The sequence below is a fragment of the Diadema setosum genome, chromosome 16 (genome assembly GCF_964275005.1).
Source record: "Diadema setosum chromosome 16, eeDiaSeto1, whole genome shotgun sequence".
NCBI lineage: Eukaryota > Metazoa > Echinodermata > Echinoidea > Diadematoida > Diadematidae > Diadema > Diadema setosum.
In genome coordinates this window covers 15120311-15136507 of record NC_092700.1, presented here as the reverse complement: position 1 = coordinate 15136507, position 16197 = coordinate 15120311, and the positions used below count along the sequence as shown (strand labels likewise).

Sequence of the window (16197 nt, the reverse complement as noted above, 5' to 3'; positions counted from 1 at the left end):
ACTTTCCTTGAACTAGGTGGAATGGGATGAATGACTCTATTGTTTAAGAATGCAGTTATTGGGGGATTAGAGGATTTTTACTTGACTTTTTACCATTTGATAAGTTTATGCATTGAGTAATTTTCAACGTATGTAGGAAAAGTGTAATTTCAATATTACAAAGTAAAATTCTAGCATTTTATCATGACCTTTGACCTTTGACCCTATGACCCTAAAATTCCCAAGAGAATCATTGTCAGGTAAAACATGTATAGACATGTTATAAGTTTCATGACACCATGAGTCACTTTCGAGATGTGGAGAAAGAAGTGAAATCTAGCACTTTCACTTAACCTCTGACCATTTGACCTTTGACCTTTTGGCAGGAAACTTCCAAGAGAATCTATATATATATATATATATATATATATATATTCAGTTTTAAAAAAAAAATCCTGCAGGCATTGCATGAATATGAGGGAAATAGTGAAATTTTGAGGAGGTGACCTGACATTTGATCCTGACCTTTGATCCATGACCTCAAATTCCCTACATAATAACTGCCAGGTAGTACATGCATATGTACTAAGTTCCATGAAGATACTTTGAACCATTTGCGAGATATGGAAAAAAAGTGAAATATTACCATTTTCACTTGACCTTTGACCTATGACCTCATGACCTCATGTCTTGCATTTGAAATATGGAGCCAAGTTAAATTACTTCACCGAGGGGTTTGTATATACGGTACATGTACAGTGCACTCCAATTATAACGAAATAGTCGCAACTGGCAGTTTTCTTTCGTTTCATCGAAATTTTGTTATAACCGAACAAATACGATATGTGATGAAAAAGAAAATCCCAGTTTATTGAATTTGTTCATTGAATACTTATTTTGCAATTTCAAAATTGAGAAAACGTTGGTTGTTCGAAAGGTTTGTTAATCCGAAGATGTAATAATGTCGTTATTCCGAATGTTTTTACTCTAGAATGAAAACGGTTTGTTATTCCGAGGGTTCTTTTATCCGGAGACGATACAGTTTGTAATTCCAAAGGTTTGCTATTGTACACACCTTTTTTTATCAATTAAAGAACTTCACTTAGTCCCATTAACAAACCTTCGGAATGAAGAAAATTCCTATTTTTTCTTAAGATTATTAAGAAAACTTCGTAATATCAAACCCTATTTTATGTTAAGATTGACGAATTTTGGGAATACCGATAGTTTGGAATACACCTCCAAAGTTCATAATGATGAACCTTTTTTTTATTTTCGAATGAACGAACATCTACGTAGTTATATGCTATCTGTGTTTTTTTTGTAACAACGAACTTTGGCAATAACGAACCCTATTTAAATTTGGATTGATATAACGGAAGTTTTCCTCGGAACGGAATGTGATACAAGGAGTGAACCAAGAATGATTTCTACACTCAGCAAAGAAAAAAATAGGGGAAATAAAATTAAACACTTTTTCAAGTTCAGATTTTTCAGTGCAGTTCAGTTCAGTTCAGTTCAGTTTCATTTATTCTCCAACCGATATCCAACAAAGAGTATAACAAAATAAAAAGTATGCATTACACCATTACATTATAGGATCAGTTTGAAAAAGGAAAATACATAACGCATCGTGAATCTTAAAGTATATGATAAGATATAAAATGTACATCAAAGAAGAATAACTAAGAATATCAATGCACGCTTTAAAAGGTTGACCGAAAAGGATGAAAAAAAAGAGTGATCCACTCAAAAGCAAGGCTTGTTATACGTGAATCACTCAAAACTCAGCAATATGTCACTAAACAACACCATTATAAACGGTAATCATTAAGTACCAAAAAAAAAAAACAATTTCAGACTAATCTTACAACGTTACAACAAAATGAATGATGGAGAAGAATAAACATACAATAGTAAATACATACACACAAACTCGTGCGATTGCCCACTGATGTTAAATATTAAGAAAAAAGAAAACCAAGGAAAAACATGTAAACGCAGCATCGTACAAGGAAGAGAACACGGTGATATTACAAAACAACAAAATACAAGAGAGTAAAAAGAAGAAAGGGCAGAAAAGAATGTAGAGACGTCAGAAAAAGAGAATATACCACTTCATTGTCAGGAGAGCTGGAAGCACGAATAATGTTGTCTATCGTTTTCTTTGATTATATTTTAATGTGATAAGTTTACAAGCTTCTTTTAAACTGTCATCAAGGGCATTCCAAAATTTGGGTCAAATTTAAACGAATGTATTTTGGGTATGTACTGTTTTGACCAAAGGAAGATGGAATTCATTTGATTGTCCAATGGGATATTTATGCACGTGACTATTTGGATGAAATAAATCGTAAGATGTCTTAGGGAGATGATTACTGTCATAATCATATATCAACTGTTAGAGTTCAAAGAAATACTGATCTTTTATTTTCAAGACTTTATAACCGAAAAACAAAGCATCAGTATGTGTTCGGAGCTCAAGACTAAAAACAATTCTGAGGGTCTTCTTTTGCAGTAAGAAAAAATTATGTAATGACGTCAGATAGATATTGCCCCAAGCTTATATATCGTAATTCAGATACGGTAATATCAAACATGAATATAACATCATTAATGCTGATGAAGGAAGGTAATATTTCCACGTGTTCATTATACCCATGTTCCGTGAAATAATTTTCCAATATCATTAATATGACATTTCCAGCAAAGATTATAATCAACAGAAACACCTAAAAATTCGATGGAAGAAACAACTTCAAAAGGAGTACTATCTTAAATACAACATTGCCTAAAGGCCTGAAAATACATTATTCCGTCTTTGTAACATTCAGTGGTAATCTGTTTGCATTACTCCATTTCATTGTTTGATATTCTTTAATTTCGTACAAGACTGCAATAGAATTCAATGAAATGAAGGAATGTTTATTCTCTTTCATATTGATAGGGTTACATGAAGATGAAAATTTTGTACCATAGACTTTTTAATACAGATAATGATTCTGGAACCTGAATTTTGATTTCGCTATAAGGAAACTTCGATAGAACCATGTTCGTTGTAACTGGAGTGCACTATATCTAAATTCATCTATTTACAGTTAGAGTGTTTAACAATTATTCTTGTATACATGTATATATATATATATATATATATATATATATTATATATATATATATATGTATATATGTATACATAATAGAAAAATCATTTCCTACAAAGTACTGGATTTAAAGTATCTTTAGAGAATAGAAGGCATACGAACAAAGTGAAATAAATATTATGACATAGACACTATTAATTTTGCTTTATGTAAAAAAAAATAAATAAAATAGAATACTGACAAAACAACAGTACACAGAGACACACACAGTTGATCACACAAAAGAAAAATAAAGAAGGAAGGAACACAAAGAAATTATATCATGATAAAGGCAAAAGATAAAATAGGAGGCCAAGGATAAAATAGGCGACTTCTGTGAACACGCCACCCCATCGCATGGACAGGTGAAATTAAGAAGTTATTACATGTTCAATTATGTAGTGCTGTGTATGTAGAAGGCAAATATTTTCATAATATGTATTCAAAAGTATAATGAACTATAAGAAGATTCCCTATCAGATTTTGATTCTGAGGCGGGCATTCAACCTATCACTGAAATGCCTAAATGGTAACAAATATTTGGAGCTTTAACTAAAAACAAACATGTTTGATATAAAGATTCAATTAATGTCTTTAATTGGGAACTCGACGACTTATCTACTCGGTTGTAGGTGCCGCTGAAGAAGGAACAGATGTAGTAGTGATACCTGCGAAGCCATGGTAGTTCCAGTCTTGCCAACCCAATTGAAGCCCGATGTAGACGGAGAAAATGGTGAGTAACGTCTTCAAGTGAGTGCTACCCCGAGAGTTTCCGTAGCGCAGCGTGTCCAAGTATCGAATCAACGCGTCCCAGAAGAACTCGTTGCCCTGACGACGTTGCCTGGACAGTGCGAGTCGGAAGTGGGCCAGAAGGTAATTCAAGTCCGTGAAGCTGTGCAGAGCCGCTACCGGTAGGCAGAGGATCAAACCTTTTTCCGAAAAGATGAGCAGGTCGAGATTGATCACCTTACCGATGTCGGCTTTGGCGATACTGTCGCTGAGACTCAGGTAATTCCAGGACACGTGCAGGGCTATCCCCATGAGACAGAGGTTCGTGCACATGAGCATCCAGCGGTGGACGGCGCGGTTGAAGAGGCGCAAATCTCGGTAAGTTTCGAACATACGAGCCCGACACCAGTCGATGCTACTGAATTGACAATCAAAGATAAACTATAGAGAATTACAAACCTACGAAATGGAAAGATTTCCAGTTTTTGCATAAAAGTTTCGCATAAAATGCTAACATTGCGTAAGTTATTGATGTGGATAATAGTGTTATGTCGATTATTCCGTTCCGTTGGCAGAATATTTTATTTAGCTTACTGGTAGTTGTGCTATTCCTTGGGCTGTTGGGATAGTGATGCTAATGGCAGTTGTGGTGTGTGTGGGTGTTTAATTTGTTTCGAAAATTCACGGATTTGATACCAGCATGCCTAACTTGCAAAGCGGTAGGGAAGAATTTCAGTAACAGTTGACGAAATTGAATGCTATACATTTAATATTATTTATAGATTAGGGAGAAAAAAGGAGAACCGAATAAGAATTACAATTCAGTGAATATGAACCTAGGATATGAAGAAAGTAAGCTTCTCTAGTGAAAATTCAATGAAAAGATGACTAAATGGCCGGGAAAACCTTATTAGTGTGTTTGTGATTCCCATTTGTTTAATCATATCCTCCTCTGGCTCATTTAGTTTTATTCGATCTTTTCTCTATCAAAGGGATATTAAAAACAAATTAATTACTATTCAGTGAGTCGGATTGACACCAATATGATTTGACATCAGTGTCGTAATGCCAAAACACGTTGTTTTCTTTTCTTCTCTTCTTTTTTTTACCGTTATTTCATTGAGGTGTACCTTCAAAACTATATAAATCACCATGATATCTAGCTTTTCTAAAACGACTCTCAATGTCTAGAAAATGGCAACACACAATATTGCTTTTGCATATGTTTTATTGTTTTATCCAGCTGCATCCCAAACGATATAGATGACTTATATCAATGTTTAACGTGTCTTGTTATCAATGTTTCCTTGTCCTGCATGTAATGTGAGTAAGAAGTTACTGCAATTACCGGTCTTTGTTGCGATGGATGAATGTAAGGTTGATTTCTAGCTCTTGCTCGAAAGACTTCCTCATCAGAGATAGAAGGATGCAAAAGATGCCAAAATGGTACCACATAAAGATAGACGCGATGAACTCGAATGTATCCCACCCTTCACGCTGAGAGAGGATGTTAAAGGTCACTTCGAATCCGATGTTGATAGCTATCCAGATGAGGAGAACAGCGAGCCACCGCCATGGTCCTCGCTCTTTGTTGACTGCTGCTGTATAGACGTACTGGAGTCGTCGGGTAACGTAATCCTGATGCAGTATAGGGTACCAGTCACTCTGCTTGACCCCGATCTTGTGGACATCAGTCGGGTATTGACCGCCTGTTAGAGTTCGGGCAGCAAATTTTTAGTCAAAATGGTATTTTCCGCTCAGTGTATATATATTTCATATAAAATCTGAATTGTGTACATTAAAGCATTTAAAGTGATGTATTCAAACTGCCTCTTCAATCGAAGAAGGTTACAAATACATCATCAACGCTGCAGAAATACATGCTAGTATTAAATCAATGTGTGTTGGAAGAAAGCTATCATACGGGTATTCACAATATATAGCACAATAGACATGATAGAACCTGATGATTCACCTCGTACATAAGAATGAAGGAGCAGATATCAGAGATGATAGGGATACATGTATTATGGGGTTTTTTTTATATGATACATTATATATAGTTGTGATAACCTTTGACTTAGATAATGGAATAGTTTATGTATCTTAACAGGAATAATAGATCCTACGTGCCAATATATCAAGGTTCCATCACAATTGTTATTCACCACGTACCCTTCGAGTATGAAACCAGGTGGGAATAGAAAAAGATGAAGATCGGTGAGGAGAGAGTGAGCCAGTAGGAAAAGAAAGAGATCATCTGCAGTACTCGATGTTTCTTTCCAAACATGCGAATGAGTCCATGAACCGATACGATAATCGAAGCGATCGCAAGGATTGAGACGACAAGGAAAGAAATAGCGCCCCCAACGACTCGATGCTTTGGGCCAAGATCTTAAAGGAAGAGAAATAAGAGAACAATCGATTGTCATACAAAGTACCACTTAGTCATGCGCCAGATTTCTGACAGGTGAGTATAGCCTCTCTGAACTGGTGTTGCTGATCAAATCGATTCGAAAACTCACGAATGTGTGTCATACACCTATCTAGTCTTGTAGTCAGAGTGCCGACGTGATAGCCATTACTCACGTGCACAAGATGTTCGACTCAAAGACGGATACGAAGGAGAATGATAACCTGTGAAAGTAGTAGAGGACTTTTTTTGTGAACGTATAATATTACTGCAAGCTGCAAGTCAAAATAGCTTCTTGTCTACATACTAGTGTCAACGCGCATTGGGTAAACGATTCAAATAACGTTGGTACATCATCGCTGTGCCTATCTAAAGATTACCGACATAGTTCTCTTATCGCATGTTGAAACTTTTTTTATCTTCCTTTCTATTATTCAAGTCTGTTATACTCTATTTCATGACAGAAAAAGATAAGCTTTAATGATGAAATAACATGACAAACGTACTAGCATTTTGTGTGCCCTTCCGTGGAAAAAAAAAAATCCATCTGATTTATGATAATGATAATATGCAGACGTCACAACAAAGAGTCGGCACAGCTTGCATCGATCGAGCTAAATGTGTACAGCTACCCATGCAAAATCGCTTATGAAAGATGTTACTGGGAGAACTACTCTTTGCAAATTAGTAAAGTTTTAGTGTGATATGTTCCGATTTCTACAGTAGGTTTAGGTAATTAAAGTTTTGGAAAGGTGCCACCATGCAGTTTCATTATGTTGTTGGCGAATATACTAGGAACTTCATGGGACATACATGTACGTAGGAGAAAAATCCGGACGAGTTTTGCCTGACTTTTTTTGAAGATGAAAATAGATTTCCCGTGTCGATCTATATCAAAACTAGTTTTAGTTTCAACGATCAAAGCGCCAATCGTACGTTCTCCACTCCACAATAGACCTACACTCTTTCCATCGCCGAGCCCGATTCTACTACTAGCAGTGTCGCGGTGTGATTGATGTGTGTGTGTGTATTCTTTCTTCTTCTCTTTTTTTTTTTTTTTTTTGAAGCTAGGTGCCTATAACTAAATATACTTCTATTGATTATCAAACTACCATCCCGGTACATTTATGCCTTAAGACATTTTGTTCATAGTTGTTTTTATATATTTTCTTATATATTTTCTGGGTTTTTTTTCCGTATCTTGTCTATTTATTTTTCATGTCTTTTTTTTTTTTGTAGTAATATACCTGTTGCCCCACCTTCCGACAATAACGGTTAAACATTGTGAATGAGCACATGTTACATGTGATAATGGTCGGTGGTTTGTTGGAATTTGAGTCACAACTTTCTCTGTTATTCTGAAATCTCTTTCTGGACTGGGTGATGCATATACTTTTTCAACAATTAACTCAATTCATTAGATGATTTGCATTGTGTCTATCTGTCTGATGATGAGTTATACCTGTTCTATAGAATGGTCGAGAGAGTAAATACAGATGAGTGAAAATTCCTGGAAAGAAATACAAACAAGCAAGGACTTTTATAATGTGGGCTATGGATATTCGTTATACTAATGAGCACGCCAATCTCATACATGATTCTAAATTGGGAAATATAGCGCTATATAACAACCAATCTTTTTCTCATACTTTTTTTTTTTATCCCGCGAAACAATAAAAGAATTACACCTTCCTAGATGGGCATTTCTCGCGGAGAGACCTACCTGCTATTTTTTCAACCAAATATACGCAAAATCTCTCAATCCAATTGGTATAACTATTTGTAAAAGTTTGTATACCGTCTTTAGTAATAATTATCTATTGTACAAGTGTTCCTTTTTATATACTTCATATAATCTTACAGACGACTGATCAATATAAAACATGCTCATAGAATTCGAGAATTATGGTGCTAGCAGATCTATTTTCCCCCACAATTCATATTGTGTGAGTGTGTGTGTGTGTGCGCGCGCGCGCGCGTAAAAAAAAAAAATGATACCCTGATACTGGGGTGGACTGGCTATGCTCTGGTGGTCTGTTGTATTTAAGATATTACTGTAAATGTGACCAAGATGGGTTTAATTGGTTGGTTTCATTATTTCTGCATTTTCTTTCTCCAAATACAATTACAAATGAAAACAAAATGATACAGAGTATGCAAAAAAAAAGGAGAGTTTAACATACAAATCAATACAAGAAATGTCATTTTCATAACAACATCAGTCTGTAATGGCATATGAATCAAAACAATATATTAAATACGAATGATTTAATTGTATCTTTGGACTGTATATTGAAATCACACGGACACACCTGCACTTTGTACACACTATACTTTATACTATGCACTACATGCACAAGTATACCTTATAGTATGCACTTGCAAAATGAACCTGTCAGTTGCTGTCTTCCAAATTTCCGATATTTAACATTTTTGTACACTTAGATGGAATCACAACGGAATTCTCCTGATATTCTTGAGATGTTATAACATGTACACAACAGCAAATATTACTCACCCTTTTAATTTAATGATACAATTTCTTATAATTGCGATAATGTTTCACTTCTACGTAATCATAAACTCTAGGAATAACAATTTGGAATGTTTTGACAGTCTTTTGCAGTCTTTGAAGATTTTGCAGTCTTTCTTACATCAAAATTCCCCAGATGTTTGTGAATTACCTAACTTTAAGTTTATAAATGTTATTTAAGGAAGAAGGGGAGGCAATGTTGCATTGTGCATTGCACCAAATTTACACTTCAAAATCCGTCCAGATGTCAAATTAAGACAGGCAGAAACGTTATTTATTGCCATTGATAACACAACTTCTGGGGAATTCTGATGTAACCAGGGCTGCTAAATTATTCAAAGACTGCAACAGATTTTCAAAACCTCTACAAATTTTGATTATAAGATTATGAATTATTTTGCGACGAATTGGATTTACATATAAAATTTTGCACCCTCTTATGGATTTTTTTGTGGTATATAGACATATTATTTTTCGATTAACCACAATCGTCAACATGCACGCTGCAGATCGAAATCTGTTTTTTTATGGATAGGTCCCGTCCTATACATTTTTTTGTACAACCAGATTTCTATTTCGACCAGTTGTCATTGAAATCAATATATTATGTACGCATATTCTTTTACTTATTATTGACAAGGTACACGAATTTGCGCATCCATATCGACAACTGCACTGCACCCATCTGATCACCCAAAATCCCCCAAGAGAGGTGTGTCGCCGTAGAGTCTTTTTTTATGAGACCCCATCATTTTAAGCTTAATCGCTCACGATGGTGGTCTCCTGCATTCAGTTATCTCTGATATTTACTGAAAAGAAAATACATCTTATCTACATGTTTTGTTTATATTTGCTGCACAGAACTAAAGTGCTTATGTTTGTCTTCCTGTGTAATGCTATGGTATCATTTTATTGATAACATTATGCTATGTTATCATTTATATTCTTTGTCTTTACGTCTTTTTGTAGTCACTTTCTGTTTGATTAAATGCGGAAATCAATCAAAGCAAAATAAACGATAAATCAACAAAATTTAATGTAAGCTGTTTCCCTTCCGATTGTTTATCTTGCCGAATATTAATTTTGACCACGAAAAAAAAAATGAACTTTGGATTCGTTGCTGGTGTTGTTGCAGCTATTGTTATTAGCCAGTAAGGAAGCAGTTTGATGCCTGTGAGCATGGGGCCGATGGCCTTACGATTCCTCCGACTTAGTCTTAGCGATAAAGATAAGGAGTTTTCCCTTTAAAGTGTTAAATATCAATGCTAAAAACGACATGCCGAGTCAAACCGAGGACCTAGAAATAGAGATTTGGGAGCCCGTGTTTTTGTCAACTGCTTTACAGCAGTTCGTCATCGAAGCACTTGGGAATACATGTAGTATTAATATGATAAGTGCTTTGAGCTTACAAATGATTACCTTCATTTTCTGCTGATCTGATTGGCCGAGCGTCCCCATCCCAGAGCAGACTCTCGCAAACACCACAGCTTGCTTCAGATGCTGAGGGTTGACGACGGGTTGCATATCCGCTGTCCAGTGATATGTGCCCGACGTCCGTTTCCTGTTCGTAATTGATGTTGATAGAACTGTAACCCCCTCGCCCCGGCGACGCATCAGTCCGGCGTCGGATTCTGCTGCTCCGGCGGTTGACCACAGCAGCGTCTCTGCGCATGGTCGATCTGGGACCATCCGGACAGAACCTCTTAGCCACATCTCTCATTTCCTTCGTCTTCCGCATATCCGAATCTGATAAATCGTAGAATGTATCCACAGGAGGCAGGACCTCTCTGAGTCCATCGTCATCATCATCCCCGTCGTCATGGTAGAACGCGCAACATGTTTCCCTCAATATGGGGATGGGATAGTCCATAACTGGGTAGCTGTTGAAATCCTCGCTGTAGCAACCGCTCTGCCTATGGCGTGGTGCCCTTGTGGGGATCGAATCGTTGTCTCTTGCCTCCTGGAATTTTTCTTCCCTCAGACATCGATCGCAACGAGGTTTGCTGTTAATCTTCTGTCCTCGATAAATGGCAACGAATTGAAAATTCCACTCCATCAGACGAGACCATCTCGTAACCTCGCTCATTTTGACTTGCAAATCTTTCTTATTCTCAAATCTCGATGATCCACGTTGATTACGACGCTTACCGATGAGGTGCTGATGTAACATATTCTACTCCGTCCCACTGAAGCTATTAGAGAGACTGTTTCACATGTAAGACTGGTCTAACCTAAAGCTTTCGTCAGGAATAAATCAAGCCTTGATAGCCACGACAAGTGCTAAAAATCAACACATTTACTTCCTCTTTACCGACTAATGTCATGATGGCACTTTTTATTTCCCATACGAACGCAGACCTTTGTATTTTTTCACCATTCATTTCCCTCTTTATAATTCATAGCATGGATCAGTTTCGATCGCTATCATTGCCAAGTAACCATATTCTGTTTTGTGGGAAGTCTATGGACATGGTCAATACGGAAAGAGAGAGAGAGAGAGAGAGCGGATGGTGCAAGGTGGGCTGTGGGCTGAGGTCTTTCATGATACTGTAGGCCTATATGAATGCGTCGAAGTATCGCCGAATGTTGCACTTTTAAAGTGCCCATCACTCTATTAGGCCTATGTGATTCATCTATTCTCAAAAGACTAGCTGGATGTATGTAAAGAGATTTTGTTCTTAGTTTGATGTTGTTGTTAAGTTGTTTTTGCTGCTGTTCTTGTTGTTGCTGTCCCCGTGGGCGTTGTTGTTGTTTTTGTTGTCGTTAAGGGCACCACCAACATTATGTGGCAGGTTACATCACCCAATATGAGCCTTCGGATACACGAAAGGAAGAAACTCCGGTCTTTGTACGTCCACGAAATGTATTTTCTCTTTGTCAAAATAAACTTGTCTCTCTCCCAGAATATGTTTTCTATAGTTCCCTTTATACAGGAAGTCAGCTTTGCGATGTAAAGTGGAGAAGGAAGGGCTATAAAAGAATGTCAAGAGGAGCCCGATATTTTGCCATCGAGTAATTTATGTTTCACTAATAACAAGGTCTTTAAGCCGCAAAATCATTATTATGGGTTAACTGACGTGGGCATTTCTTTCTTGTCATGCTATTTCACCAAACATTTTTACATTTGCTTTGAATAGAAATCAGATCAAGTATTACAAAATAAGTATGATGTAAAAATTATGGATAATCGAGAAGGGGTAGGGTAGTATAATCGTTTCTCCGGATGATGTTTTTATAAGATTAATGTTTCCTCAAAAAAGTCTATCAAAATAGTGAGGTGCTCAGACGGACGCTGGGGACCTTTTTTCTCTCAGTTTTGAATGTCTAAAACTTTGAGATTGTGACAAGGTTTGGATAAATACGGTAATTCAAACAGATTCTGGCCAGACATTTTGAGGAAATCTGAGCCTATCTTGACTTCGCCAAATTTCGGGGGGGGGGGGACAAAAAAAAATAGATAATAAAAAAAAAGTGTACTCAGGGAACTAGTTTGCTTCACACCCAGCAGTGTGACAGGGTGACAATCATGTGTATTACATTATTGCGTCGAAATCACAGGTTATAGCGTCTATGCATTCTCAAGCAATTGCATACCAAATGAAATAACGCAACGGGATCTTCAGTTCTTGAGGTAATAATTTGCACACAAATAAACCGAAAAATAATAATGATAAAAATAACAATGATAATAATAATTATAACACACAAAGCACAAATCAGCAAAATACAGGAACTTCGACAAGCAATATATATATATATATATATATATATATATATATATAATATATATATATATATATATACATGGTGTGTATATATATATATATATATATATATATATATATATATATAGGCCTACAGATTGTTTATTGTCGAGCTCATGGGCCATATTTGGCTCGTGGGCTGTGACTCTTGAGCATCAAGCCCATGGGACTTTTTCACCGTCTTATAGCTTGTGGGCTGTTATGACTCGAGAGCTGTATGACTCTTGGCTGTATGACTAGTGGGTGTTGAGCTCGTGACTTGATAAAAAAAGAACAAAAGAAAAAGAACTATTCATGCCTATCTAGTGGATGAAGCTCTGAACAAGCCAATAAATAATACACTCTCTCTCTCTCTCTCTCTCTCCCTAAGTATCTATCTATCTGTCTATCAATTCTTCATCTATCTCCATCAATCTATCTTTCTATATAAAAAGAGGAAACGAGAAAATTAAAATAATTTGAGGGGTGATTTAATCGAAACCTGCACTTCTCTTCCTCGTCAATCACATTAATAACTTATGGTCATACATGGCTCTCATCCAATTATAGTCAATATCCGACCAGAAACAGAAAGAGTCATTGTGGAGGGGGCCTACAAGAGGTTCAAATATGGTAGAGCGTACAAAGTGCTCGCGCCCTGCACAATCTGCTTTAATTTCTTCTAACTTCCTACTCCATTCGGACTGCCGAGAACAGCCAACATGAATGTGAGTGGAAGGAAGACCTGGCCAGCTCTGATTGTGTGGAACCTCCAACTACTTGGTGTGTATCGGAGACAAGAAATAAAATGTAAGACCCGCTGCGACTCTTGTCTGTCAAGAGAAGATGAAATGGAAGATGAAATCTGCAGCGACGAGACGGCATACAGAGGTGGATTTCATGGGAATCGGAGCAATTCTCAGCGGGAGGAGCCAACAGACCACCCTTGTGATTATCCCATCTCCTTAGTGAGAAAGGTCGATTGCGATGCCTGCCATGATGTAAATGATCATGATGACGATGTCAAAGAGGGTATGCTCCCCTTGAATACATATTACGATATACCATCAGTTTCTTTGGCTTCTCAAGATGGCGGATCGAGTTTGCACAAAGACGCAGCGAATCTACTTGGTTCAAAACATGTTGGCGCGCAAGAACGGGATAGTGATAACAGATGCGTAGTCCTGCCGTTGACGGAATGCGGACAAATCATTATGACTGGAGAACTTTACAGAGATTGGGAAAATAATCTGACGAAGAATAGCGAGGTTATGGCGCCAACAACGGTGTCCAGCAGAGACCCGGGTCCTGGTCACACAGGTACCGGAAGACGTGGAACAGAACCTGAGAGTGAATGTGTAATCTGCCAGAGTCTGTCGTGGAACGGGGATGCCACACCTATTGACCAAGAGGGCATTCTAGGTATGGCAGCTCAGGCTTTTCTTCTACAAGGAAGTGTGGATAGGCTTGTGAAGTGCTATCTCCGTTTCTCATCAAAGTGTTGGGATAAAGAAGAAACTAGAAAAACATTCCGGGAGCGCAGACCTCCGCAAAGCAGCTCATTTACACCCAAATGCGCATGCTGAAAATCACCCAATTTTTAACTATAGAAGCCTTTTGTTAACGTGATCAGCTTCCAGCTGCGCGTCGCTTCCCCCGAGCAGAGAACGCGCTTTAGAGCGCAAACCTCAGGTACGCGCATCCTGAACACTTCATTGACCTTATCTGCCAAAAGATAAAAAGAAAAAAAAAAACTTCAAAAATCCATGAAAATTTTCGGATCACTACCAAAATTAGTTAATCATCTTTTCCTTGTGTCATTATCAACTTTTCCTGCAAGTTTCATTTAAATCCGTTCACATCTTTTTGAGTTATTTTGCACACAAACAAACAAACTAACGCCGATGAAAAAAATAACCTTCTTCCTTGGCGGAGGTAATCAAATTTTTGACCATTTTGTTGTTGTTTTTTTTTATTTCATTCCATCTTTTTTTAAATGTTCTCTCTTTTTGTATTTTTGCTATAACGGATCACTTTGATTGGGATATAAATGCAAAATAAAAAGGAAAAAAGTAGATGCGTGTTGTCTGTGAAGACCTGTAGAAAAAGATATATCGTTATGTGCGAACTGTGCACCAGGTAAGAGTTTTGAGTTCTTTTTTTCTTCTTTTTTTTTGGGGGGGGGTCATTAAAGAACAATTCCATTCCATTTTGACATTTGGAGATTGTGTGCTTGAGAAAAATTACAATAGTCAAAGACACAAGCTCATAAGTGGAAAAAAGAAGTCCTGTTCAAAATTGGATATCACTATATACTCATACGCAAAAATTTCACCTCAAAACATTTACCTCACCTTACTGATGAAATTCCAGTATTCTTTAGAAATGTATATATCTTTTATCTTCATAATTTCGACGTCAGCTTTCAGCAAAAAAAAAAATCAACTTAGATATGTGATTCATGAACAATTTGATTACTTGCAGACAAATAAAGTTATCACTACGCCAAATCATATATCATACCGTAAACAAGTATTCAGGATTGTATCGAACACTGAGAGAACACCCGCTTGATGATTTAATAAATGATATGCAAATCGTAATGACCAGCAATATCACAGTTTCTCTGATTTTAACAACTATTTCCCTCATATACTTAAAGGGGATGGCTAGTAACTGATCAGTAGGAATCAGTGGGAATACTGGGGGATGATTGAAGGGGGATGATTGAAGATTTAAGAGTACATTAAGATTATATATTTATTGTTGTGTGAAAATTGTTTGCTTCAGAATGGCATGAATGGTCTCATATTCAAGTAATGTGCAGTTTAATGTTTCCGGGTTAGCATGCCTTTACAGTGACGGGGCGGTCGCATATATTAAACTGCACATTACTTGAATATGAGACCATTCTGAAGCAAATAATTTTCACACAACAATAAATATAATAATGTACTCTTAAATAAATACCACAAGGATTGAAACAATCATCCCCCAGCATTCCCACTGATTCCAACTGATCAGTTACTAGCCATCCCCTTTATAGTATAACTTTGCAGCATTCATTCAAACAGCTACCCTTGAGACATTTTTTTCTTTCATGTCTTCAAGAGTATCTGTAATCAAATTTTAAGTGGGTATCATAAGACTGCTTTCATGCTCTTTTTATGATTTTAACATTGTCCAGATCCCGGTCGCAGTCTCAGGGCCAAGGGTTTACTCACCTCATCCGTTGTCATGGCAATCATGATGATTTCATTCACAACCACAATGTTGAGAGTAATCTATCTCATGTTTGGGAAAACGAACAAGATTTTGCATCTGACGTCATTGAGCGCCACGGAGTTTGTTCTCGCCTCCCCATTGGTCTTTTGTTTGTATTCCAACATTCTTTCTTACGTAAAAGGTAAATTTCATCAATTTATCTATTTTCTTAATACCTCAATCAGCATGCTGAATTTCCTCGAGGTTGTGATACACATAACAGCCTAATCATTATACAAGAACAATTAACTCCAAAACAGTTGCAGCTAAGGATAATTTTGACAAAAAAAAAAAGAAGAATATTGAAAACGCAGTTTATTGCAAGGAGCTGTCTTAAATCAATTTCATACTGTAACCAGATAATAAAGTTATAACTGCTCAACATGTGCAAAACAC

The 16197-nt window shown here is 36.8% G+C and overlaps 1 protein-coding gene across 1 annotated transcript; it reads right to left on the bottom strand.

The window, feature by feature from the left end:
- Positions 1-3737: 3737 nt before the first annotated feature.
- LOC140240060 (uncharacterized) lies at positions 3738-10880 on the bottom strand. The gene is made up of 4 exons (XM_072319869.1): positions 10214-10880; positions 6024-6242; positions 5197-5557; positions 3738-4263 (listed from the first exon to the last, which is right to left on the bottom strand). Exons 1-4 carry the CDS (start codon positions 10878-10880, stop codon positions 3738-3740), a joined length of 1773 nt encoding a protein of 590 aa, XP_072175970.1.
- Positions 10881-16197: the final 5317 nt, after the last annotated feature.

Coding starts and splice junctions, on each gene's coding strand:
- LOC140240060 (XM_072319869.1), bottom strand. CDS start 10,880: ATGAGCGAGGTTACGAGATGGTCTCGTCTGATGGAGTGGAATTTTCAA. Junction 6,243..10,213: donor CAGATCAGCAGAAAATGAAG/GTAATCATTTGT, acceptor TCTTCCTTTAAG/ATCTTGGCCCAAAGCATCGA. Junction 5,558..6,023: donor CCTGGTTTCATACTCGAAGG/GTACGTGGTGAA, acceptor GAACTCTAACAG/GCGGTCAATACCCGACTGAT.